General features: G+C 43.3%; 1 protein-coding gene across 2 annotated transcripts in view; it reads left to right on the top strand.

Annotated features, from left to right (window-relative positions):
* Nucleotides 1-12,969: 12,969 nt before the first annotated feature.
* CAPN9 (calpain 9) overlaps nucleotides 12,970-26,467 on the top strand; it is a 28,010-nt gene continuing 14,512 nt past the window's right edge. The window contains exons 1-8 of one of the 2 annotated variants that reach the window (XM_042824455.1): nucleotides 12,970-13,298; nucleotides 18,963-19,032; nucleotides 19,469-19,587; nucleotides 20,050-20,183; nucleotides 20,787-20,955; nucleotides 21,449-21,532; nucleotides 21,799-21,884; nucleotides 23,934-24,011. In XM_042824455.1, the coding sequence (XP_042680389.1) occupies nucleotides 13,086-13,298; nucleotides 18,963-19,032; nucleotides 19,469-19,587; nucleotides 20,050-20,183; nucleotides 20,787-20,955; nucleotides 21,449-21,532; nucleotides 21,799-21,884; nucleotides 23,934-24,011 (953 nt within the window). In that variant the 5' untranslated portion in view covers nucleotides 12,970-13,085. The remainder of the gene's footprint in view (nucleotides 13,299-18,962; nucleotides 19,033-19,468; nucleotides 19,588-20,049; nucleotides 20,184-20,786; nucleotides 20,956-21,448; nucleotides 21,533-21,798; nucleotides 21,885-23,933; nucleotides 24,012-26,467) is intronic. The other variant, XM_042824462.1, reaches the window with a different exon arrangement.

Genomic DNA, 26,467 nt, shown 5'->3' with positions numbered 1-26,467 from the left:
ATGTCTCCAGTAGCATTGCACAAAGCTACCTCATGGGTGGGAAGGCTGAAAAAAGTTAAATCATACCAGAAAGGACCCAATGAAACTCGAGTGCAATTTAACATTGGACGATGCACAAAAAACCCTAAAGATCAATACACAACCTTTAACCCGACCCAGCTCATTTGTGCAGCCTGCTGTTACACATTGACTAAGATGGACACCGATGTTTTGTTATGCAGAAGAACTGATTATAGGACCTGAAAATAACCCTGCTTATTTTGTGCCAGACTCAAATAAATGCAGATTTCCTTGTGCTTGCAGTTTTTGCAGTCAGATCAGATATTTTTCTTCTTGGATAAAAATCTTTAACTTATGGCTTGTCAGTGTGATTGTGACACATCAGTGAGTGGGATATTTCAATTTTTATCCTCTTAATCTACCCATAACATCAACAGTTTATTCATTTTCCTTTTCAAAGCAAATGTGCTGGAAAGAAGAGGATGAAAACTAGAAGGGATTAGGACACCAGATCCAGGTAACAGAATTCACCTCTCCCAGTCTCAACTTCCAACAGTCCTATTTAGAAAAAAAAAGAGAGGGACTCAGAGATCTTTCTGCTGCTTTGGAAGCAAACTTCCAGCTTTGGCCTAGAGTCATAGTATTGCTCAGGTTGGAAGAGACCTACTCCCCTGTATGGCCCCTCTTCCTCTTTAAGCAAGTAAGTGGTAAATTAAACTGGGGGTGACATAGATGGTCTCATTCAGCACCATCATTATAGTCAGCAATTTAAATCCTATGGCCTTAATGGGAATAGAACTGACAACATCCTAGGGTCTCAGTTTTAAAGAGCCAGTCAGGCCCAATTTGTGCTATAGAGTTCAGTCACATGAGGACTTCAAGAAGCAAGCCAAGAAAGACTGAACAAAGTTTTAGATGAGTTTGGGCTGTTGGAAGTGGTGAAACTGAAGGGTCTGTCAGTGACATCTGAGCCCTGATGGAGGGATGGAAAACGTCCATCTCTGCAGCACTGCCTTTCATTTGAACAGTTTCACTACTTAAGCTGTAATGAGGTTTGAAAACAGTCCTGAGCATAGCCACATATGGCATGCTGTCATGCAACAAGGCCTAAACAAACAGCTTGAAATATTTAACGTGTTTTCTCCATCTGAATCTAAGGAGCATCTGGCTGCAGAACAAGCCCTGTGCATCTGCACCATCTCCAAATGGCTATAAGATGCATGGAGCCCAGCCATACATCCAAGCAAAGGGAGAAGCAGCTCTTGCATTAAGAATGCATTGTGTTCAGCTAAAGATTGTAATCTCCCTTTTTAACCTTCCATTCCCCAGGGCCAGTGAAGGTGCATGTGTTACCAAAGCAGTCAGGCCTGCAGGAGGCATCGGGCCTAGCAGCATGTTCTGAGCTGGGCTGCACCATGCCCATGGACCACAGCCAGCCTGCTGCATCCTACTGAGTCAGGCCTGGGCACAGAGAAAATGCAAGCTCCATCTGAAGTTCTCAGTATCAAGAACACTGAAGTCTGGGCTGTTTCAGCAAAGGGCACCTTGTGCTCTATAAAACTGAAAAGTATCCTTAATGAGGGTTGCTCAGTAATAAGCTGCCAGACTTACGTATTTATTGTGGATGTTATGTACTGGATGGGAAATCATCTAACCCTTAGCTACTGTACTTTTTTTTTTCTTAAGTCATTTTGCCTCACATGTGATACAGAAATGCTGTTGTAGCACCCAGAGGGAGCAGCCTGGGTAATCCCAGCTTCCAGCTGCCCTGTAGGCTGTAACCACATCACATTGCAGCTCCTGCAGTGAATCACGCTCTCCTTTTGCTGTCTGTAGGCACAGTTCTCAACAGCATGGTGGTAACTGTGCCTTATGGTGGTAAAGACTTTGATTTCTGCCCATGTTTATGCCCCAGTGCAAAGCTCAGACACAACTCCCACCAAGTTTGCCAGTCCCTTATGCTCATTCAATTAGCATTCCCCTACAATTACGCATCATTCAGTAGTGTATTTCTTAGATCTCTGACATTTACTTTTTCATTTTATACTAAAGAAGATACTCTAAGATTATAGAGAGTATGCATTGTCACAACTGGGAACATATTTTTTCCTAGTATGACTTAATTACAGGTTTTCATTTCACTTCTGAGCTCTTTTTAAGGTAGAGAGCACAAGCATTATCCCAATTACTATACGTGGACGCTTTTGTCAGGCTTAATTTTGTTGAGCTGCTATCATTTTAGGAATGATGCTGTGCTTGAAAAGCTAGACTTCAGCAGGATGACAGTCTCTATCACAGAATCACCACGGTTGAAAAAGACCTCAAAGATTACCCAATTCAACTGTCCACAACTCACCAATATTCTCACTAAACTACATCCCTCAGCACAACACCTAAACATTCTAGAACACCTTCAAGGATGGTAACTCCACCACCTTCCTGGGCAGCCTGTTCCAACACCTGACCACTCTGCCAGAGAAAAAGTATCCTGCCTGTCAGCTGTGATGACTCTTGTCCCCAAAGAGAACCGTGGCAGAAGAATTGCACTGGGAAAAAAGTGGTTGAAAAATTTTCATACAATCATAAGGTTGGAAAAGACCGCTTAGGTCATCTCATCCAGCTGTCAAACCATCACCACCATGCCCACCCACTAAGCCACATCCCTAGGTGCCATAGCTGCCTTTTCTTGAAAGCCTCCAAAGACAGCAATTCCACCAGTTCCCCAGGGCTTTCCAGCAGCTAGGGATTCAAGAACATAGAAGCAAGATCCCTCCTAAAATCATTGCCTGTACAAAGAAAGCCCCGATTTTCTGTTGCAACTCTCATCTTTCAATACCCACAATAAAGGTATAAAGAAGCACAAACCTCTCAAGCTTGCTGTTCAACGAAGAAGTTCCTGCCCTTCTTTTGCTTCACTCCTCCTGATCTCTGGAGGGGGTCTTGGAACTCCCTTTTGTACTCACCCTTACATAAGCAAGCCCAAGCTTCTCATCCCTCCCCTTGCCCTACTTTTATTAAAAAAAAAAAAGACCTGCCTCTGTTTTTCCTGTTTGTTATTCATGGTCACAGCTGCCTTCTCCAGAAAGGAAGCAGAGAGTGGCTGAGAATCTGCTCCTGCTGATACTGCAGTCACTGCTCTGATTGCAGCCTCCCTCATCTCCTTTGCTCCATTAAAAAGAAACCCCTTTACCAGCCTTTCTCTTCTGAAGTGCAAATAGCGGATAGTTTTATTGCCCAAGAAAACTTCTGGGGTGTGTTCCTGCCACTGCTTACTTATGTAAAAGCTGCCAGATATGGTTCAGAATTTTTAACCCCAGTAGAGTAATACTGATCTTATAGCCAGAAGTGAGTAATCAGGTCTTCAATAGGAAAAAAATATTTTTGCCCAACACCAAGCTTCAATTGATCAGCAAGCCAGCAATTCTCTTGCTGAAGAACACCTTGTCTCCGTTCTGCTGAAGCACCCATTGATCCAAGTTCTGGGAAGGGCCATATAAAATTCAGCATTTTGTGCAGAGATACTAGTAAATATTGTACTTTTTTTTTTTTTTTCCCTTTGTTTTCCAGTCTTCCATAATTCACTCTGAGACCTGAACTCAAAGGGGCCAGGCATACTACTAGGACAGCATCCCAATAGTCACCTGTGAAGTTAGGATGGGATTCATGCAGAAAGAACTCACTTTGGAGAGAGGATAAGGAATGATGTGCTCAGACTCAGCCCAAAGGCAGTGCTAAGAACATCAACACAAGCTCTTCATAGGCTGAGTTGACACTTCTGGCCTGCATTGATTATGAATTCACATAGGGTTAACTCAGAGTGTATGATACGTGACTATGTGCACATGTTACTAAATTGTAGAGTATCTTTCTTTAAGACTGATTTACCTTGAATAGAAAGCAGGACCAAAAGAGTTTATCTGTACAACTTGTGAACTTTGGTTGGCAATCACAAATCTCTGTTCACCATCAACATTCATAACTCTTCTCTCCCTTTTGTTTTGAAAAAGGAGCATCACATCAGGTCTGGACAAGGAGGGGACAAACTACAAAAATGACAGGAAAGAGAAAGAGGAAGCCCGTGTGGGAGGACTTGCCAAGAAGTGGACAGGAAATATTGCTTTAAGGATAGGTGTAGTGATTGCTGTGAGACAGCAGGCATGCTGGAAGGAAGAGATTTTGTGAAACCCCCAGTATAATCTTTGTAGAGCAACCAAGTGCCTGGGGAGAACATGGCATTTTGGTTTGGAAGAATAACCACTGGGATTGGAAGAGAAAATACAAAATGATGAAGTCACACACCAAATGTTGACTCCGTTTTGCCATAATTAGCAAGTTCTCAGTAAAATTACAGGCAGAAAATGTAAAAGAAAGGAAGTGTCCTGCTTCATACACAAACTGCAGAAGACACAGCCACAGGACGCTGTAGAAACTGAAAGTGTTTAACTGAAGCAAAATTTTACGTGAAATCACTAAGGGCACAGTCATCAGAAGATGCAGAACATGATAGTTCAGGTGCTAACTCAGCAGATGCCACACAATAAGCCGTCACGAGTTTTAGATCTATGTAGCACTTCACAGACTCCTCTCTAAGTGCCTGTCCACTGCCTATGGTGGAAACAAATTTCTGAGCTAAGGTCAGCTTAACCTGGCTCATTCTGCAGAAATAGAAATACTATTTCAGTGTCACTATGTCAATGAACCATCACACCCAGCAAACCTGACCCCAGCTGGGCAGTGCTCCTTCGTACAGCACATTTAGGAGCACACTGTTGTCTTTTCAAAAAGAAAAAGAAAACACCAATAAGCCCAGGGAAACGTGAACAGTGTGCAAGAACAGTGTCTAGGCTCCTAATATCAGTTAGGCACTTTAAGGGGATTTTTTCTTTTCTTGCTTAGTCAAAGCACTCATATTAACTACTGGCAGATTCACTGCACGAGGCCTGAAATTTGATTCTCTATCTCCTGCCAGACTTTCAGGGTCTGTTCTCACTTCCACTGCACACAAAGTACTCATTGAATTTTCCCAGAGTAAATAAGTAGGGAGGAGTCAGGTAGTACAGACCTGCTGATAGGCCAGGCAGGTTTCTGCATGACACTAAACCAGCCTTCCCCCATTCTGTGACAGCTATGGCAAGTTGCCATTTTTTGTTTGTTTTTCCTCATCTCTGAGGGGGAAAGGCTGTGTGAAGTAATTTTTTTGGACTATTCTAATAACACTTTACATACAAAGCTTTTCCTTATCAATTTTTATTTTCCCATGTTCTCTCTGTACACCTGACTTCTGCCCTTGTTGGCAGGACACACTTTTCTGTGAAAGCAGCTGGTGAACATGAGGGATGTACTCAGCACTTGCCCAATTTTTTGTGTAAAGAGGATTGCAAAAATGCTTCTCAATAATAGCATTCAAAGTGCAGATGATGAAAGAGATTATCCTGCTGCTGATGCTGGTTCTCACAGTGAAGAGAAGCACAACTAAACCCAGGGACCATGTGAGCAAAGGTTAACCCTAATGCCAATTTTTCAGCATGAAAACTGAATCAGTGCTGTGCTCGACTTGGTTATAGAATCATAAAATCATTGAAAGACCAGTAACATCACCTAGTCCAACCATCAACCCACCATGCCTACTACATCCCTCATGCCACATCTACACAGTTCTTCAACACTTCCAGGAACGGTGACGCAATACACTTCCCTGGGCAGCCTGTGTCAGTGCCTCACCACTCTTTCTGAGTCCTAATATCCAATCCAAATCTCCTCTGGTACAACTTGAGGCCATTGCTTCTCATTCTACCAGTCAGACTAGGGGAAGAGACCAACCCCCTCCCCCCCCCAACCTTGCTATGACCTCATTTCAGATAAAGAGCAATAAAGCCTCCGAGTCTCCTCTTCTACAGACTAAATAATCCCAGTTCCTTCTGCTGCTCCCTGTAAGACTTGTTCTCCAGATCCCTCACAGCTTCACTGTCTATACCTGGGCACACGGATTGTGAGTGGGCAGCTGTGGGGCTGACTCAAGTAGCTAAGGTCTCCCCAAAACGATGCATGGGGCGCCATGTTCCCAAGGTGCTCTAGCAGTGCCACAAGCCCTGCTGCATGATGGAGGAGGCTGCTCCCAGCTCCCTGCAGCAGCACCACCAACTCTGCATCTCCTCTTCTCTTGCAGATGACCTTTCTGCTGGTGCACACCTATCTCCAAAGCTCACCTAACAATACAACACCTGCAAACATACCAACACCAGCAGGCACTGCTGCAGCTTATAACGACATTCGGTACGATACAGCTTCCATTGACAGGCTGTATATGTAGCAAGGCTACATATACAAGCTGCTGCAGTCGCACCAGCTCCCACTGAGCTGCTTGCATCCACAGTGGGGCTGCCTGGAGCCCAGAAGCTCGCAGGACAGCACAGCACAGGACACAGCAGAGCAGCAGCTCCGGCCGCCGGCCGCCTACTGCCGCTCCTTTCTCCTGAGCCGAAGCTGCCACCGTGTGGAGGACCCCAGTCACGCAGCGCTTGGAAATGTCATTAACCTTTCGCTTTGCCCAGCCAACAGCTCCGGAAGCAAGGGGGATGAAAGTTAAACGTAGGCCCACTGCTGTTTTCTTACAGGAAATAACGAAAGCTCGTGACTGAAGTTTCTGAGGATGCAGTAAGTGGCAAAAAGCAGTCAGAGAGCAGTGTTTCCTACTCTTCTGTTTTTACTGGATGGTTCCTAAGCAAGCACTTAAATGTTTGATGTGGTTTTGGGTTTATTTTACCTTGCCTTGTTGTTCCACCTTTTCAGTATTAACTGTAGAATAAGATTTCAGCTTACTGCCTGGGGGATGGAACTGAATGAATTCAGTGAATTCAGTCCAGGATGCTCTCAGTGAGAAAACAAGTAGGACTGCCTCTGGTCAGGGTGCTGGAACACACACTAATGGAAGCCTTTGTAAACCCTAAGTTCCCCAAAAGCCCAGTGGATGCTCTGACATCCATTTTCCCAATACAATCCGAGTTTCTGTGCGGCTTTCCTGTGATGAAAGGGTTGAGGAGGTGCAGCAGCTGACTGCTCTCCTACACTGCCACTTGGTGTTTCACAGCTCAAAAGAAAAGAATAAAAATAAATAATCATAAAAGCACCCTTTTGTTCGTTAAACAACTCCTCTTTCAAAGTAGCATATGAATGCAGCAGTGCTGGCTTGGCTCAAAGAAAACCTGGACCTGCAGCTCAGATAGCTATGCCTGTTTGCCCTGGTAAAGTACTTAGAGAGCTGCCTGATACTGCAGCTGCCAGCACAGATAATGCTGTCATTACTCACCAAAGCATACAGAATGATGTCTTTTGTCTTTCATTCTGGGTGCACAAAGAGAGAAGTAGCAATGCTACTGCCAGGCTTGTGCAGGGAGGGCAGAGAAGGGGCCTGCGTGTAGCAGCAGGGGTCTGCCCTGGGTGTCACCCTTACTCAGGGTAATGACACAGCCCCAGGATGCATCTGCTCTGTGTCAGCATCTCCTTGCCAGCAGTCAGGGATGGCAGAGCCGCAGGTGGTGTGAGCATGTCTGAATATTAAGACCGCATTTGGGACAGACTCCTCTTCTGCTACTATTCAACACAGAGAAAGCAACTGCCTAGGGGCATCTAGCATCTCTCTGCTGGGCAAAATGGTCTAAGCATGTAATTTTGGTCTCCTCCTTTAGATAAGATTCTGATATCTTTCAGTCCCTCCAAGGGATTTTTTCTTAAAAACCAACAAACAAACATCAGACAGGATTTTCAAAGGGCAGTTATTAAAGCCCCTCCCCGTGGTTTCTAGAACCCTTTTTTCTCATTGCTCTGAAGCATTTTTCCACTAGGCTGGCCATGACATTTAGTAGGGCAGTCTAGATCTCAGGCCTGGCTCTTGCAGTCCCAGCACAGCCCCTAAAACTCTGCATGACCTTCCTGACCTCCCCTTCCTTTACCTCTCTTCTGCCACTGGAAACAGAAGAGAAGGATGTTGTCCCTAGAGAACAGGCCACAGAAAGCCTGTATTACCTTACTGCTGAAAACTGAAGGAAAAGTCTTTAAAAACTAACCCCAAGCTAGGCTCAGTTTCATCCAGTCTCAGTTTCAGTTGTAACATGCTCCCAGTTAGCAAAGATGTGTGCAGGAGCATGAGCAAACCCTGCCAGGCTGCAATACACTGGGCACAAGTCCACACTACAATGGGCCAAAGTAATGGAAAGTATAAGAAACTGTGGTTTCATGTGACTGTGGCTGTGACATTTGGATTCAAATCAATGCAAAGTTCAGAAAAGCACCAAGTAGTTTAAAATGAGACTAATCTCAGAGACAGAACAAAGATGTTTTATATAACTTCATACAAAGTCAGAGGAGGAAGCAAGGACAGAGAGCTGCTCAGTTTCACAGAGGCATCTCAATCTACGTAGTAAATTCTATCCATAAATCAGTGCAAATATAGGGAGAGCTATAAAGAGACCCAGACAAACCAATCATGTTTCTCAAGCCCCTGGAGACAGCACAAAATGAAATCATCTGGCCTAAAAACAGCCCCTTACAGAAGGATAGAGCAATGGAAGGGCTTAGCAGCCAACAAGCACTAGAGAACCTAGGATCAGTCAAGTCAGAGGATAAACCCTGAAACATTAAACTGACGACAGCACATGAGGTTTAATGACAACAAGGTTATGAAAGACTTAATCAGGTTGCTGTCATTTGAATAACCAACTTTAAATCCTGAGTGACCAGGGTCCACCTGGTGTCGATGGAGAAGGAATTACATAAGCGTGACTAAGAAAAGCTCATACCAGATGTTTTAAAATGAGGGCTGAAATTCAGAGCTGTAGCACAAAGCCCAGCAAGAAGTGGACATAATAGTTTTCTATGTTGGGCTTTTTAGGTTCCATTTATGTCACCTTGACTAACAGCTGAAGAGAGAGGCGCTAAGAGTCTTCCTCACGTGAAAGGCAGTTAAGGCCACAGAAATCCAAATCAAACCTTATGCCTTCTCAATGAAAAGGCAACAAGTCAAGGAAATCTAATCTGACAGCATTAATGATGGAAGAGGAAATGAAGTCTCATCACTCAAAAGCTCTGGAGAACAGAAACAAAGGTATCACCTCTGCGGTAATAGAAAAAGCGAAATCCCACCTGTCCAAGCTCTCCTGGCTATGGGCTGGTGGTTCCCAGGAGCTGTGCTTCACACAGCCTTTGCCTAAAGGCTCCAATAGCAGCCTACACCCTTGGAGCCTGAATGATGGTCTGTGGGCAGCAGCTGTTGAACTAGTGCTCACGTTCTCTGTACGTTTTAGAGCCCTTGGATAGGGCTGAAGGTAAAATGGATGGAGCTTTGTCTGTTAAGGAATAGGTATTTAGCCATGGTGTATAGAGAGAGGAGAAAAAAAAAAAAAAAAAAAAAAAAAAAAAAATACAGCTTCACTAGACATTGCCAGCCTGTGCATCACATGAACTCTACACCGTTAACTTAACATCCTGCCCAGTCACATCTACAAGAGCCTATTGGTTTTCCAGAGAAGGACTACTGGGAGCTAATTGCATGCACTCTGACATCTATCTCTCAGATGACCGTGCCTTCACAGCTATGCAGGCATTCACTCTGCAGGGCCAGGACAGACCTGCTCTATCACCCCTGCTGAGAGAGGGGAATGGAAATCTGCTGTGCACTGAGACAATGCAAGCATGGAGGAATTGCACAGGCCTGTCACAAGCCCTCCTCTTTACACTGCTTTAATATGACAGTATGTCCATTGCAACAGCTTGCCAAGTGAAAGCATACAAAGCCTGCTATCACAGCCTCTCACTGTCTGCCTTCACCTCCTTTTCTAGTATTAAAATCTACTCAGCTTTTTCTCAGAGGATGAGCATGACTAAGGATCAAAGCCTTTTTAAGTTAGTGGATCTAATACTGTCTGTCAGTACCCTGAGCTATAACAACATGTTCCTATTGTCTGTCTGTAATACTATAATGTGATGGAAAGCAGCACAATAACAGTGGAGCGTCACAATCCTAGGCTACAGCAAATGAGAACAAGCCCAGGTGCAGCAGCCATAGATGCAGAAACAAGAGAAGAAAATCTGCTTACCTTTAGGAGATCTCCAGCACACAGAGAACTCCAGCAAGATACCCTCACTTGCACTGCTAATCCTTAAATGAGGTCTCGGAAGGGGTGCATCCTGGCTCCACCTCTTCTGGTCATTCCGGTACATTGCATGCACCTGAGCTTCCCTGGGTTGGCCTTCTCACCAGGTGCTGAATCACTGGGTCCAGCTGCAAGTTAGCATTTCTGCTGCACTGTCCGTAGTGGAATACCACAAAAATAATTGCTACTTTTGGTATCCTTGCAGTTATCTGTGGCAAAGTGGCCAGGACAAATAGGTATAATTGCCTTTTTTTTTTTTTTCTTGTATCAAAGTAATCTCTTCACATTAATCTCCCTGCCACATCCACCTTTCAAAAACACTTTTATAGCCTTTCTCTTTTATCTCCCCATTACCTCATATCTTATACATACAGCATTGTTCCAGCAGGGAACATATCTACACAGCTACAAGCGCAATGCAGAGTTTAATAGTCCCTACTATACATAAATCTAACACAAATAATTGCCCCGATGAATGAAGAGACCAGCCAATGTCATTCATGGAGAGAGATATTATCAATTTCTTTCATCCACTCTTTTCCTATTAGAAATCCACAACTTACTGCACTATCCTACCTGAAATAAGATGCAAATGTTTCACTTTCCCCCAGCCTATAACCACATCTGAGGGCTTGCAGACAGACAAAGTGGTAATAATAACAAGAGTTATGTCAGGAGAAAAATGTACTTCTCTGCTTTAAAAGGAGACTTCATGTAAAAGACCAAAACTGCTTGAAGACCCTTTTCTTGTAAAACACTTCAGCATGGCTAGCTAGATACAAAGTGATGTAGAAATCTGGGAACTGAAACATTTTTGGGAGCATTTTCTGCTCGTTTGTCTCTTTCACAGAGTCATCATAGAATCATAGAATGGCCTGGGTTGAAAAGAACCCAGAGATCATTTAGTTTCAACCCCCCTGCTGTGGGCAGGGTTGCCAATCACTAGATCAGGCTGCCCAGATCCACATCCAACCTGGCCCTGAATGCCTCCTGGGATGGGGCTTTCCATCTGCCTTCCCCAGGCATCATCTCTTTAGGCCATTTTCAGGCAGACTTGAAGTAAGGCTGAGATCTCAGAGATACGACATTTCATGCAGCATCGTGACTTGAAGCTTCATGCTGGGGGGATGGAGGGGAGGAGGTGGGAAGGGCTGTCCATACCCTCTGAGTGAGTTGCTGCAGTATGAAAACATCCCTTATGATGCACCGAAGTATACACATAGGAGACAAACTGTATCAATTCCCCTTCAGCAGCAAGAGCACCCCTCAGAGCTCAGCACATTATAGCTGTGTCCAGGGTGCTGAGCATTTCCTTCTCCAGTCTTCATGTTAGTTTGACATGTGAGAGTGACCCTAATCCACAGCATCTCTGTGAGGGCTAAAGAACATTCCCCTTTTAACCACTGTCTGAATATGGTACACTGGGTACATCACATCCGTAAGGCTCATGTTGGCATTCGTGCCCTTTGCCTATCTTAGACTTTTAGTTGAGATTCATCTCACTTGGTACACACATTTAATAGCTTCTGTAAGATAGGCCATGAGGCTTCACCTCTAGGCAGTCAAAAGACACGGTCATTTGCAGAGAGATCTTATGAATGAGGACACAATGAATCACTCGCTGGAGGCACAGCTCTTCTGTGCTGACTGTAGAAAAAGCAGAGATGTGTAGTTTGGGATCTGCTCTGCACACCCAAAGTTTGATCAAATGACTGCCACATTTGGAATACAAGACCTGGCCCTGCTCACACATTTGGACAGCATCTATATTCTTGGACAACTTGGTCTCAGGAGGGAGCCTGCAGACAGCAACAGTGGGTACAATTATGGAGACTAAACATGGGAATATGCACTCTGAGAAAGCTTTGCTCACAGCACTGCTGTGAAAAATAGCAGAACAGAAAGGAATTAATTCTGTTTCACCTAATTGCTCTCCATAAATCATCTTTGACAGCAAGCTCTGACTGGTCCACCAAAGGGCCAATTGAAGAAAAGGGATGCTGTGTAGTGTTTGTACTCAAGGCTGTGTTTTGTGTTACAGGAACTGTAATTTTTCTGAGAGGGTGGCATCTCTTTCTTTTCAACGCATATAGGAGTATCCATGCCTGTTTGTCTCCGAAATCTTGCCATTATATCTTCAGATCATCCTCAGTACTGGCATCCTCTCTAGGACAGTGTTTTTCTGTCTAATGTGAGATGTGATATGGCTGGCAGCAAAAGCACAACAGGAGATGAATAAGGTTGTGAAACCCTGAACTCAGTGGCAGGTAAGCGTGTGTTTGGTTTTAAAATCCTGAGTTACAGAGGGCGTGGAACTTCTTAAATGCACAGTCCAATAGAATCCCTCCCTTAGTTAAAATCTCTTGCTACCTGCCCAGCTCTGAGCTCTCTGCATCAGCTTCCACCACCTCAAACACGGAGCCAGCCCTTGCAGATCTCAGCCCTGGTGTCCTTGAATATGGTCAACGCCTGGCCACAGAGACAGCCCCACCATTGGGCATGCCAGGCTTTTCTCTGATGCGGGATGAGAAGGGCGAGCTTGCAGTGTCTGCTGAGGCTACACCCTCCTGCAGCTCCAGTTTCACTCCAGTGGCTCACTGCCACGAGGGCTTTCCTCAGGAGCTGCATACCTTGAAGTCAGCAGCCGCCTCCTGCCTGTCCCCACATCCTCATTGGGGCAGCCGGGAGTGGTGCCAGGCCCCGGGTGGGCCCATTGCCACCGGGTGGGCACAGCAGCCCTGCCCCAGGGAGGGTCTGGCACCACCTTCCCGCTTCCACCCCAGCAGCTGGTGTGGCTGGGCCAGACGCTTTCCCTCCCTGTTTGCTTTCAGGGTGTTCATCACCTCTCGTGCTGTTCGGAGCTGCTCCCACTCATTTCTCCCCTTGTGCCCTCTTCTGCTAGACCTCAGCCCACTGCACTTCTCCCTTTTGGGAACTATGCCCTACCTCCTCCACGACTCAAAGCCAAGGCCACCGCCACTGCCACAGGAGGCACGTGCCATCCACAGCTCAGGGAAGGGCTACCAGGAGCTGAAGCAGGAGTGCCTGCGCAGTGGCTGCCTCTTTGAGGACCCTGACTTCCCCGCCAGTAATGCCTCCCTCTTCTTCAGTGAAAAGCCACCGATTCCCTTCCTCTGGAAGAGGCCTGGGGTGAGTACACAATGTCCACTCAGCCCACTGTTCCGTGGGATCGCTGCTACATCCAGCAGTGAAACGTGATGTCTGCTTGGGGTGCTTCTGTGAGGTCTTGTCCTCTCGGCAAGGAGAAGAGCTGGAAGGTTTTGCCTTCCAGCAAATGCAGATTTGCATGTTGCTGGCTTACGACTGCAGAGAGGGGTGGAAGGGTAGGGATACTGTTGTAAATGCTAAAATCTTTCATAAAACGTTGCAAGTGTTTCTGAAGCACGTAACTTTTTAGACTATTCTGAAAAATCCTATAATTTGTCCATTTTCCCTTGCTCATCTGAAGGCCTTCAGTTTTTTCATTTTAAATATTGTATGTAGTTTTTCTTCTGCTCTGCCTCCTGTAGCTTAATGTGCAGGCACACTTAATGTGCACATGTTTATTTAAATGCATAAGTAATTTCTAATCAGGCTTTTCTCCTACATTATTGCTAAACAAAAGTAGTGTAAAGATGAAAATGTGAGAGCTTGCAAGGAATGCATCATGGTGATGTGATAACTATCTAAACAAGTGTTCTTAATAGAGGAAATTCATAATTAAGGCTAAACAGGAAGAAAAAAAACTTTTCACTTTTAAAAATGAGATGCTTCCTTCATGAAGCACATACCACAGTCACTGAGCCATTCTGCAGTAGCCCAGGGCTTGATGAGCATCTCTTAATGCATCTTGCATAACAGTCATTAATAGCACAGTGATAGCCTGAAGCTTCACCAGTCACATGCTCTCAGATCACAAACCCATCATCAACCAAGTTTAACTAGTAGCCACAGAAAATTTGTGGCTAATTTCATTTCTTTGCTAATGCTTGACATTTATTCTCTTTTCCTTCATAGTCTGAAAGCTTCTCACTTATTAGATAGCTTACTTTTGTTGATAGTGATAACGAGCGACAAAGAACAAAAGAAGCTTAAAGCTGGGTTTATATTTTAGCTTCACTTAATCCATGAGAAGCATTCAAATGCCTTACTGTCTGATAGCTGATGGAGTGCCACTGCGGTGTTATTAAAGCCGTTACTCCTCAACAAGTTTCAGCTATGAAAACCCAAGAGATGGCCCCAATGGCACTGATGCCATCTTGTCTGATATTGCCCTGAAAGACAGGGAGGCTGTGGGCTACCCCAAGAGCAGGCTGGAGGTGTGAGTTGCCTTCCTCCACGGTGTGACTGGTAGCAGCTGAGAGCTTCTGTGTTCCTGTATGTGGCACTCCAGGAGAGAAGAGGGTGGTCTGCCTGTTGTTCTTACTGCTCTAAGCTTCTGGGTGTTTGTAAGTTGAAGTGGAAATTTTTCTATGATAAATAAGTCACCTGATACAGTCTTTGCCTTTACTCTGCTCCAATTTCCACCATGCAAAAAAAAAAAAAAAAATTGAACTTCTGTGAGCAACACAGCAAGAGATGCAAGAGATACAGCTCAGGGGAGGCTTTGAGGACCCAAAAAACAAGGTTTAACTCTCCTCTAACTCCTCAGCATTTAAGCTGAATTATTTTCATCTCTATTAGCCATCAGTATATTCATACACTTACAAGTATAAATATTCACATTATAATTATGTTTATGCTTATACATACTTACAGCAGCAAATACAATCACTGTAATATCATTTTGACTTAGCATTTTGCAGGTGGGGTATGAGCCTGGAGCAGGTGCCAGGTTGATATCACAGCTCAGCTAGCCAAGCTGTGTGCCTTGGCAGTGTGAGCCCAACAGCACCGCCCCTGCATGTGGGTATCAGAGCTCAAATGGCTTCTTGGTGGCTGGTTTTGCCTGCTTTGCCTACCAGTGTTTTACAGTGGCTCCACTGAAGCATAGCGTAGTACAATGCATGCAGGTAATTGCAGGGCAAAATAATGTTAACCCTCAAATCTGCACCCTGATATAGTTCAGAAATGGGAGTAAAGGCTTTCTCCTTGTTTTCATGTGCATAGACCTTTGTACACAACGTGAACCAGACCCTCAGCCACCCTAAGTCTGTAAGTCTTCAACCACAGTGAGCTGCACCAGGGCAACACCTAGATTTCTACATAAATACAACACCTAGATTTCTACATAAAGTGCTCAGAGAGTCAGAAAGATATTTAGCAGTTTAGTTTGGTAATCCCTTGTCCCTTGCAAATGAAATCTTTGAAATTAGGCCTTAATAAAATTTCAGAATAATGTTAAGAATAAATTACCATTTTCTTATTGTATTTCTCCTTCTCTTTCCTTGTTAATTTATATCTGAATTCAACTGTTAAACTGGTATATCTGTCACTTATTTCTAATAGCTCAGTGTCTGGGAAAGCTAGAGACTTGTAAGACAAAGAATGAAAAACCAGGAAAGGAAGTCAAATACATTTTACCCATGGTTTATAGGAGGAATAATAAGGAAATTATCCTAATATAAACATCCATTGGTCTGACAGGAACTATATACTAGAAACAGACAGAGAAATAATAATAACAAAAAATAACACCCCATCAAACAGCCTCAGCTTTTCTTAGATCTCCACATATCTCCCATATGTGACAGAGACCTAAGGGATGCCATTTATCTTCAGGTAACTCTAAAGAAACATAGACAGCAGGAGAGGTACAGGTGCCTCCTTTCATCTCCCTGAACATTGCCCTGCTCTGCTTCTAGGCAACACCCTTCTGCAGGTGAAGCCTTGAATTGCTATCTGCTGTGCATGAATGCAGGGCCTAATTTTATGCTTTGTCCTTTAATGTTCTGAATGAACTGATTAAAATTTATATAGTACCCAGACTGAAAATTCCTTTAACAGTATTTTTATAACTTCCACTCATAAACTGCAGTGCTTGGTTTTCTTTTGTGTAGCAGAGAATGTGACACAAGTCCACTCAAAGTCCTTTAAATTCCTTTTCATTGATTTTCATTTGTGCTTGCTTTAGACACAGAGATTGAAAACATTTTCTCATTTCTTAGCTGTAGAGCTGTGTAATAGGCAAAGAGCAATGACTCACAATGCTCAGCAGCATTTATGTCTGTGTCAGTGTATTTCAGTATCTTTGTTAACACAGAGTTTCTTGGTAACTGCTAAATGCAGTGATTGCTGTGAGAATCACATTCCCCAGAAGCACTAGTGCTAAAATAAGGCATGTTCTTGAAGATCAGCTACATTATCAGCCATCACAATACTCATGTCTAAAGGCAATGAGCTGTGCTTTTATCACTCCCATCCCATCCACACATGACTGGCTGTATTTAACAAGCAGGTGGGCCAGGTGACAGGGAAGTGCTGTTTGGTTTCCCTGTGCCAGGTACACTGGGGTTACAACCTTATCACTACCTCCTCCACAGCAAAGGCAAACAAAATATGAAACCAGCTTCCTGCCCATATGGTGCCTCTGTGGGACTGGCTTCGTAGGTGTTGCTTTCTTTTCTGTGGCTGTGTGCCATTTTCCTCAGCCATCTAAGTGATTCTTTCTTCCCCTCAGCTGTTAGAACTGGCTCATTGGCTCCTGCAGTGTGTGCTTCAGTAGCTAAAACTGGCAGTAGGCAGTGAGGATTGTTGTCCAAATAGAGTGTTAATGACAGGAGAGTGCTGACTTGCGGCTTTTCTCTAAGGACCACTCTCTCCAACACTGAAGTCACAGAAAGCCACTTATCAGCTAGTGACAGCCAGGTAAGTTCACACGTAGATATAGTACCTGGATCATTTTCACCCTCATCATAGCACTCTGACAAGGATGGAATAGAGTTGGTGACCTGTCAAGCTCCAGGTGCTATGGGAGAGTCCCTGTTACATGTTCGACAGGGATGTGTATCTTCTCTGAAAGACTGGGTCACTCACTGCTTGTCTTAAATGTGAGCTTTGAAGAGCTTTGAAGAGGATTCAGGATAGCATTGCCTTAGAGCAGCACTGTGGGCTCTGTGGGCACAAAGCAGAAAGCTTAAGCTGCTATAGCCAGGGCCATTTCAAACGCATTCACCAGTAGTCTGCAGATGTTCCTCTCTTCCCTCCTGTTTGTTCAGTCCACAAGAGAGTTTTGAACACCTCAGACCTGTATAAAGGCTTTCAGCAATATGGAGACAGGCTGTGTGGATCAGCACAAGCCACCCATTGGAGGGTGAGTTTGCCAAGAGAAGCTTACTCATCAACAAGTAAGTCATGGATAATTTGCTCTTGTAAGCAGGGAGGTGGTTGATGTGATGAGCTGCATGGTTTGCTGTAATGCGGGTCATGTCTGGCACAGCCACCTCACAGGAAGTGGATGAATACAACAAAATTTACTAGGAAGGCGTGAGGAAATGAAACAGTGGTGCTGGCATGCCTTGGCTTGGCTCACTAGACAATGCTTGCACACTGCCCATCATGGAATGACATACAGCACGATCTTTTCGTACTGCTGCTGCTGCAGTAAACCTGCTCTGACTGTCCAAAAAACACACCTGTGCTTTTTGTTTAAAAACGTTCAGATATGATGCAAGTTGTGTGCATCTTAGCTGAACTCTCAGGCATGATATCTGCAAACAGCCAACTACTCTGTCTAGTACATCCGCTGTTCCCTTCAGCATCAGTACTAGCCCATTGCCATCTGCAAATCCTTACAAAGCATTGCATGACCTGACAGACCAAAAAGTCAGGCTGCACATTTGGGGCATGCCCAGGCTTTGCTGCCAAAAATGAGAACAGCAGTAGGGATTATCTGGTCACAGCCCAAGCTGCAGCAGCAGCCAGTGGCAGATGTTTCATGAGTAAGTGTAGGAAGCTGAACAAAACTAGCTGTATCCTACCCTTATGACCTCACAAAATGCACTGACATGAACCAAGAGTAACCCAATTTCCTTATGGACAACTGCACAGGTTAAGTGACTGAATTAACTCTGCTGTTTTTCCTTCTTCTTTAGTTTGCCTTTTTTTGGCAAACTGATGGTTGAATAAAAGAACTTCAGGCAACAGGTCTGCAGTAGGATATCAGGGAAATCTTCCAGTAGAATATTACATGTTATCCTCCTCTCTTTCCTACTCAGTTCAATCCAATTTACAGTTCATTGGAAAGGGGGGGAGGGAAGGGGGGTTTTGCCACTTTTGTGGTTTACCACTTCAATTTTTCTATCCTGCTGAGATACTTGAGAATTACTTTAATGCCATCATGGTCACATACTCTCTCCAACTTCGGAGCATACAAGGGTGGGTAGTATTAAAAAACAACTCCTAAAAACCAGCTATATAAAACAAACAAGCCTGGAGTCTACTTTTTTGTTTCCTTATTTGAGAAGGAAATAGAATATACAGTGTTTGACAACCATAAGTCCATATTATGTGCAGGTAAATACAAGACATAATACTGTGTTTGAGGTAAATTGCCAATTCTAGGGTTTCTTTTTCAGCTGTTGAGGAACAAAAAAAAAGCAAGCGTTAGCCAGGCTTGTAGCTTAACTTTGGGATTCTGAACCAGGATGTACTATGTTTCAATAATTGCTTATAGGCAAACAAAGAATGCCAGCCTTTCATTAACAGCCAACTAATTTGGAAGAAATTAGGATAGCTAATTCTTTAATTGCTCTACATTACAATTAATTAGTAGGGATTCCTCATATGCAGAGTGCCACACATCTGGGGTCAGAGTGACAGCGGTATTTTCTGGCATGTTTTCAGTCATTCTGTGTCTCACTCCCACTCTTCCAGGACATTGTCAAAGATCCCAAGTTTATCCTCGGAGGAGCCACAAGAACTGACATTTGCCAAGGGGATCTTGGTGAGTGATTCCTCTGCAGCCTGTGTAGAGCAGTAGGCATATCTTCGCAAGTGAGGGGATGTTGTCCCTCCTGAACCAATAGCAGCAGTCAGGCTGGAGTCACCTCCCATGCTGACTTTGCCCATAACCACCTTGTTGGTGGCATGCTTCCATGTTTGCCAAGTATCATTCTGGTGCAGTGGGTTTCAAGGCCAAGGAAAGATCACCATGCAAATGTACTGGGAGCCCAAAGGAGCTTTTCATCCCCTCGCACTTCCCAACTGCACTCACTGGTCACGGACACTTCCTGGGGATGTTCTTCCTGGGACACACATGATAACTTTTCAATGGGAATGGCAGCTGTCTGTGACAACATCTCCCCTCATCCCCACAACACCTTCTTTTCCTCTCAAATGGAAGAAAATGAAGCTTTTTCTTCCCCCTTCTCAATTCGCAGGTGACTGCTGGCTATTAGCAGCCATAGCTTCTCTCACACTGAATGAGAAAACACTAGCAAGAGTAGTGCCATTGGAGCAAAATTTTGGGCCAGGTTATGCTGGGATATTTCACTTCCAGGTAAGATGAACATCTGGCACAGCACGATAACATTTCTGGTCAGTTGATTGTTGCACGTTGTGTCTTGCTTTGTGGTGGGGCTGTCACTTATTCCAGAAAAAACTTGACAGAAAGTGAGATTGCTGAACTCACTTTGCTGTTTGCATTTTGAGGAACAGCCTCTTACAGACAGACATACACAGCCAGTCTCTGTGAAGCAAAATATGGCTTTATGAATCATTTCTCATTTTCCCTCCTAACCTCTCTTAGGAGATAAGGTGTTAAAGACGAATCAAGAGTTGAACTGCGTCCTTCCTTCAGACCAACATATCATGGCTTAGTGGGAATAGATGGTTTATCTTTGACTTCTGAGAAAGCCTTTGATTGGCACTAACTTATGCTTAAAAGCACTGGAACACCAAATTCTTATGCTCAGGAAATGACATGCTGGCAACCAATTCACGTTCCATCCTTTCTAAATAGTTTTGGCAGCACAATGAGTGGCTGGATGTTGTGATTGATGATCGATTGCCCACCTTCAAAGACCGGTTGGTATTCGTACATTCAGCTGAACACAATGAATTTTGGAGTGCTTTACTAGAGAAAGCCTATGCCAAGTAAGTCTGGTATACCACACTGTACATTCACAGTTCATTATTTGTACATACATTATACACAGTTTGTAAATACATTATACACAATTCAAGCTAACAGCTTCTATCCTGTTTTTATTATTATTATTATTTGCTGCTGCCCTGACCTAAAGATATTATGTCTATCCTTTTTGAGCTCATCCATCTTCCATCAGATCATTAGATACAATCTGACATTACAGCAGTAGAGCTCGATCAAAGCCTGAATCCTACCATTTGTGTCACTGCTGATACTCAAATGATGGTTCTGGCTAACTCTAGATTTTTAACTGATTTGGGAGGTAGCTAGCCACGGATAACGCAAAGATATCAGCCTTGCCAACCTGATGACTGGCACGAACAAAAGAAAACCCCCAGGCTTTAAGGTATGGAGGATCAAATGAATTAAAAAGGAAAGAACAAGGAAAGCAGAAGGTTCCCATGACACCTCACATATCTCCTGGTTGCGATCTGGGACACCTCTCTTGATCTGAGTGCCCTTGCTGCAATTTTATACCTACGGTGAGAAAGCTCTCACACATGGATATCTTCAAAGTTTTGAAAGCATGTCTCACATGTGTTTTCCAGGCTGAATGGCAGCTATGAGGCTCTGAAAGGAGGCAGTACAATAGAAGCCATGGAGGATTTCACTGGTGGAGTGGGAGAAATGTATGAGGTTAAAAAAGCTCCTGACAATTTCTTTGAAATCCTAGAGAAAGCTCTGAAAAGATCATCAATGGTGGGCTGCTCTATTGATGTGAGTAAGAAAGGGGGTCTGATTTTCTCAGCTTAGTTTTATCATTTCTGCATTTAAAAATATGCACTGGACTCTGCAAATAATAGCTATGAAATGATAGATATGTAATATTAATGTAATGCCTAGTTTGAAAGTTGTTTAAAAGAAAAGAAGATTCAGCATATTTCATCGTGTGATGGCTATGGTATTTAAGGTAATGATGACATTAGTATGAGCACATGGGAAGAATGAACTTTATTTCCTGGCTGCAATCACCTTGTTTTCCCTCAGAGTGCACAACGCTCCAAAAAAGAAAATCACACAGCTCTAAGGAGTTCCCTTTCAGAGGAGACCATTGCACTATCACTGCCAGCATGGAGCAGAAAGACAAACTGCCTGTTTACAATGCTGTTTAGCTGCTGGTCTTTCATCTGATTCTCGGAAGGGACCAAGAGGTACTGCTTGCAGCCTCACCATGAAAAAAGATATTTTCACATTGTTTTCCATATTTCAGACCAGCAGTGCTGCCGAGTCAGAAGCCAGGACACCCTTTGGCCTCATAAAGGGCCATGCTTACTCTGTAACTGGCATTGATGAGGTACGTTCCCTCCGGCTTTTGTCAGCAGTGCAGGGCAAGGAGAAATACGGTCAAAAGATAAAAGAGTGCCTACTGCTCTTAAGAGATGGAAGGAATTATCCTGAGTGAGGGATTCCAATTCCCATCCATCTTTCCCTCCCACGTCTCCTGTAGCAGTGCACCTTTAACCTGCCAGTTACACCAACTTCTCCAACCTATGCATGCTGGTGAAGTCCTGCTCCCTAGCTAATGACACGCAATATTTTCTCTGCTTCCTTCTACTGCAGGTGAGCTATCAGGGCCAGAAAGTGCAGCTCATAAGAATAAGGAACCCCTGGGGAGAAGTGGAGTGGAACGGGCCTTGGAGCGATAAGTGCGTGCACTATGCCATATACACTCACCACGCAAAAAACATAAATCAATCTGCTGCTCTACATCTAGCTTTCTGTAGATGCAGTAATTTCACAGATAATTAAATTAAGGATTTGCATATGCTTAACAATATTACTGTCACACTGGCTGTCATCTTCAATATTTTCAGGGCTGCTCAATTAATGGGACACTGTCCAGATTGTTTAGCCCTAAAATAGAGTACTAGCAAAAATCATGCATTAATATAAATAGGATAAGTGAATTTTAAGAATTTTATAATTTAAATGTCTTAAATTATATGTTTGAAGTGATTTTTTTTTTTTTTTTAAATACAAGCCTGTTCCTGTAGTGCTTGTAACACAAAATCCATACTTAATCTTACTATAGATAAAGTTAAAACTGATGTTTCACCCCCTCTAGCTACATTTGTTTTGGGTTTCTAAACATTTTAGGAATAGGTCACCTTGAGGTGAGATTTAGTTTGGACATAAGAAATTTTTTTTTTCATGATAAGGTTGGTAAAGCACTGGGACAGGTCTACCAAAGAGATGGTGGGTGTCCAGTCCTTGGAGATGTCCAAGGTCAGGCTGGTAGGCAAACCCTGTTCATTGCAGTGGAGTTGAACTAGATGGCCTTTAAAAGTCCCTTCAAACTCAAATGATTCTATGATGATTCTATGAATAAGATAGTTAGATGAGACTCTCTCCTTGTGGTGCCATTCAAAGCTGTGGGAAGACACAAAAACACAGTAGGATTGGTCTGAAAAGCAGTCTGCTTCTACTACTAGAAGTAAATGAAGTGCAAATAAAACAAACAAAACAAAAGCATATAGTAAAAAAATAACACATCTCCCCCCCAACAAACAGATTTCCAATTTATTCGTACACATCTCACTTCCTTTTTATTTCTTTTTTTTCTAGTGAGTTTTTTCTTGTTCACACAGATGTCACAGAGAGAAGCCATAACCTGGCTGGACCTTTAAAATTGCTGCGACTTCTAGTCCTCTCTAGCACTCCTTTGAATGCAAATCAATGAAATATTTTTGCATAATCTCAAATCCTTTGTTTTATATGAAAAATGTGGATAATTGGCACATACAAGTGATGAAATCTCAAAAGAACAGAGAGGTTCAGATCAGGACAAGCATCTGACAATTCAGGTTGTATATTGAAAAAACACTGTCCCTGTAAAGCAGAGATCTGATTCTGCACAGTGGAGGATTTCTGGGACTCAGGATACCAGAGCAAAGCTTTGCTAAGGCAGAGAACCTCCCTGGTCAATGCAGTAATCTGCATTAACTTTTTGCAATGATTGCTGGAATTGAAAACCTCACAAGAGGTGCCCTATGCATGCTATCAGGGCCTATAAATGCATTAGGGCATTTCCTACTTTTTAATAAAAGTCTTAGTAGATTTTTGTTTGGTTTTGATCTGCTGCAGCTGGAGACGTAAAGATAAATAAAATGGAGGCAAGGATTTTATCCGCAACCCAGCTACTTCAGCAAGTCTCTCTGTACAGGGCAAGGAGCCTATTTGGTTCCCTCTACATCAACTTTGTCAAAATGTTTGTCTACGGATGAAAAACAGATTTTAAAGAGAACTGTGACTTACAAAAACATTGGTGTTAATGACTACCACATTTTACCTATCTCCAATGCCTGGCAGCAGTCCCAGTGCTGAGTGCAAAGAATAGTTCAGGCAGGATCATCTCAGGGAAGCCTAGAGGTCTTTGTCCCAGTCCTCCTTCCAGGTATGTTAGCTGAGTCTATACCACTAGGCGAAATGGTAGTAGGGTTCAGTAAATCTTTTAAAGGCATCCATATTTGTGTGTGCTGCTCAAAGAAAACATATCTGGGAGAACAGCAGCTTGCAGATGTGTCCAGCCAATTGTTCTGAGTGAGGAGAAATTAAATGCCATATACTCTGCTGGAGTTGCATTCAATTACTGGAGTTGAAACTGATGACAGAGTTGGATTTGTGATCCATGTGGATCCCCTTGCAACTCAGAATATTCTATCATTCACAGTATATCTTAATTTTTTTTCTTGCAGCTCTCTAGAGTGGCGTTTGGTCAGCCCATTGGAGCAGAAGCGTTTGGCTCAGACAGCACTGGATGATGGAGAGTTCTGGTAAGCCACAGGGTTGAAGTGCGACTCCGGTCAAAAATCAAGGCACGAGTGATCAAAATGAGTGATAAGGAAGAAATCTGAGTGATCAAATGCTCAGTTTCCTCCTAGGAGAGAGAAGGTACTGCATGTTTTCATGTGAGTACATATGTATTTTATTAACAAAAAGTGTTTTAAATATCAGTTTAGTTAATGATATTAGCATATTTCAAATACTATGTGTCTCCCATGGCTGTAATACCCTTTAAATCCCTGACAGGAACTGAAGCACACAAGGGAGCATTGTTCTACACTGTATTAGCTATGAAATGCCTTCAGGGTTGATGTTAGTGATATACTGGTAGAGAAGGAAGTGCTTATAAGCGATGCTATGTTACAGAAAGTACAAGAACACCAGAATATGTGTGAAATGAAGGAAAGATTTAAGAAAAGATGAAAAGCCCCCGCCCCCCCCCCCCAAATGGTAGCAATTTCTTTAGAAGTGTGAAGCGTTCTTCATGCCAAATTCACTACCTCAGACAGAGCAGATGGCTGACTTGCACAAGATTCCCTCTCCCACTCTACCCCATGTCAGCCACGCCATACTCTACTAACAGTGTGTCTGATCATATTTTCTGGGTCCAGATGCTTATCTCTTTTACACAGAGGTAAATGTAGAGAGGTATTCAGCAGCGGTATTTCAAATCTTTCCTACAAGTTAACTTCAGGCCTGACAAGTGACATAAGAAAGATGACAAAGAGCATTTGGTCACATAAAATCATTTATCCTACTGTATAATCAAAGAATATTAGGCTGTTATAATCACAAAATAAACAAGAGTTAGGCAAAGTAGACTATGATAACAAAAGAGAATAAATGGAAGGCTTACCCTTATCCTGGGCTCATCCACAAAACACCAGTAGAGGCAATCTCCAGAAGGGATCCTTCCCCTCCCCAGGAGCCAGCTCTTAAATAGGTCTGTCTGCTCTTCCTGCAGCACAGGTGAATTGCCTTCAGCTGTGCTCCTCTGGCTGACTCATGGCTCGCCTCAGGTGATCAATCAGAGGTTCAGGCTGTGACTCAGCAGTTCCCATACACCTACACTTTGATAGCTCCTGATGGAAGTAGGACCAGTGACTGATACATTACTTAAGCATTTTTACATATGATGTTTTTTAGTTATTTTGCTATTGATAGCTAAGTACATCCTCAGAAAGTCAGTAAAATGAATGAGATTCACCACGCCCAGGCAAATGTTGGTCTTCATACAGCGTCTCAGACACTGAGAGCAGAAACAAAAGCCATTGGGACTGAAATTTTCCGTGAAGTGGTTAAGTGGACAAAAATCATATGTAAAATATAATAAATTCTTCCAAAACCAGTCAAACAAGGTTGAGACCAGTAAACTTTCCACCTAGTCCATCAGACTTATTTATCCTGATGCCTTTTGACTTTTGTGTATTTCTTTAGGGAGCGTTTGTCTGTTTGCCCTTTCTAAGACACACTTTGATGGCTTCCCCATCAGGATAAGTATACAGACTTTGCATGATCAATGATTGTGGTAAATCCCTAAAGACACTGAAGTGGTCAGAATGAGGAACATGATGAAGAGAGCTGCTTCTCCCCTGCTTTCAGTTTGTTCCTACTGCTGATGCAGTTTAAATGAAGAGATGTAGCTTTACTGTTACTTCTGTAGCTGGGGACCTTCAGCCAGCCTGTTCACCAGGACTTCTGGTGGTGACTTGGCTTGTCTCCCTGGAAAGCTGGAGTGATCTTTGCATTTTTAAACCTGCTGCTAGAAACAGTGAGTAGCGAAGTAATTAGGTCTTCAAGAGTTCAAAACATGTTCTCTGTGATACACATTATCATTGTACTTAGCAGGTAACACTAGGTGCACTGCCACTTTTCTTGTTAGTGACAACTAGTTTCTATGAAGTAGACCTAATGTTAGGTAATACAGTCAGAGAGCTCTCCTGAACAACTTCTGTAATTGTGCTCCAGGTTTTGGACCCAGCTTATTTCATGTGCACAAAAAGCAATGGTCATTTCTCATGCACACGCTCATTTTTGTTAAAATGAAACAGGGGAAGCAGAAGAGGAAATACTCCTGTTTATTCTCATGTATTGCATTTGGTTTCATGCTAGGTAGAATAGGAAAGTTAGGAAGGGAAAATTGACCAAAAGCTACAGGACGTTTAAAGGAAGATAAGTGCTGTTTCATCACAGTGGCTTCACTCAGTCCAAAAAGGCAGCATGGTTGTGAAACAGTACACAGGATAAGGCAGCCAAGGTGAGCAAAGTCATCTCATAAGTCCTTTTGAACTTTCTGTTCTTTGAGCTGAAGAAAATCTTCATGGTAACATGCTCAGGGTTGCTTACCTCATTAACTGTCCCAAAGGCATTTTGTCATATTTTAGCAGTAAAGATCTGTCTTGTCATGGCAGATGAAATGATGATTCTACCAAATAGGAAAAAGATA

This window comes from Centrocercus urophasianus, unplaced genomic scaffold (genome assembly GCF_019232065.1).
Source record: "Centrocercus urophasianus isolate 14NV4802_14NV808 unplaced genomic scaffold, USGS_Curo_1.0 seq_10, whole genome shotgun sequence".
NCBI classification, from domain to species: Eukaryota; Metazoa; Chordata; class Aves; order Galliformes; family Phasianidae; genus Centrocercus; species Centrocercus urophasianus.
Note: the sequence above shows the minus strand (reverse complement) of the source record. Positions and strands in the feature narration are given on the sequence as shown.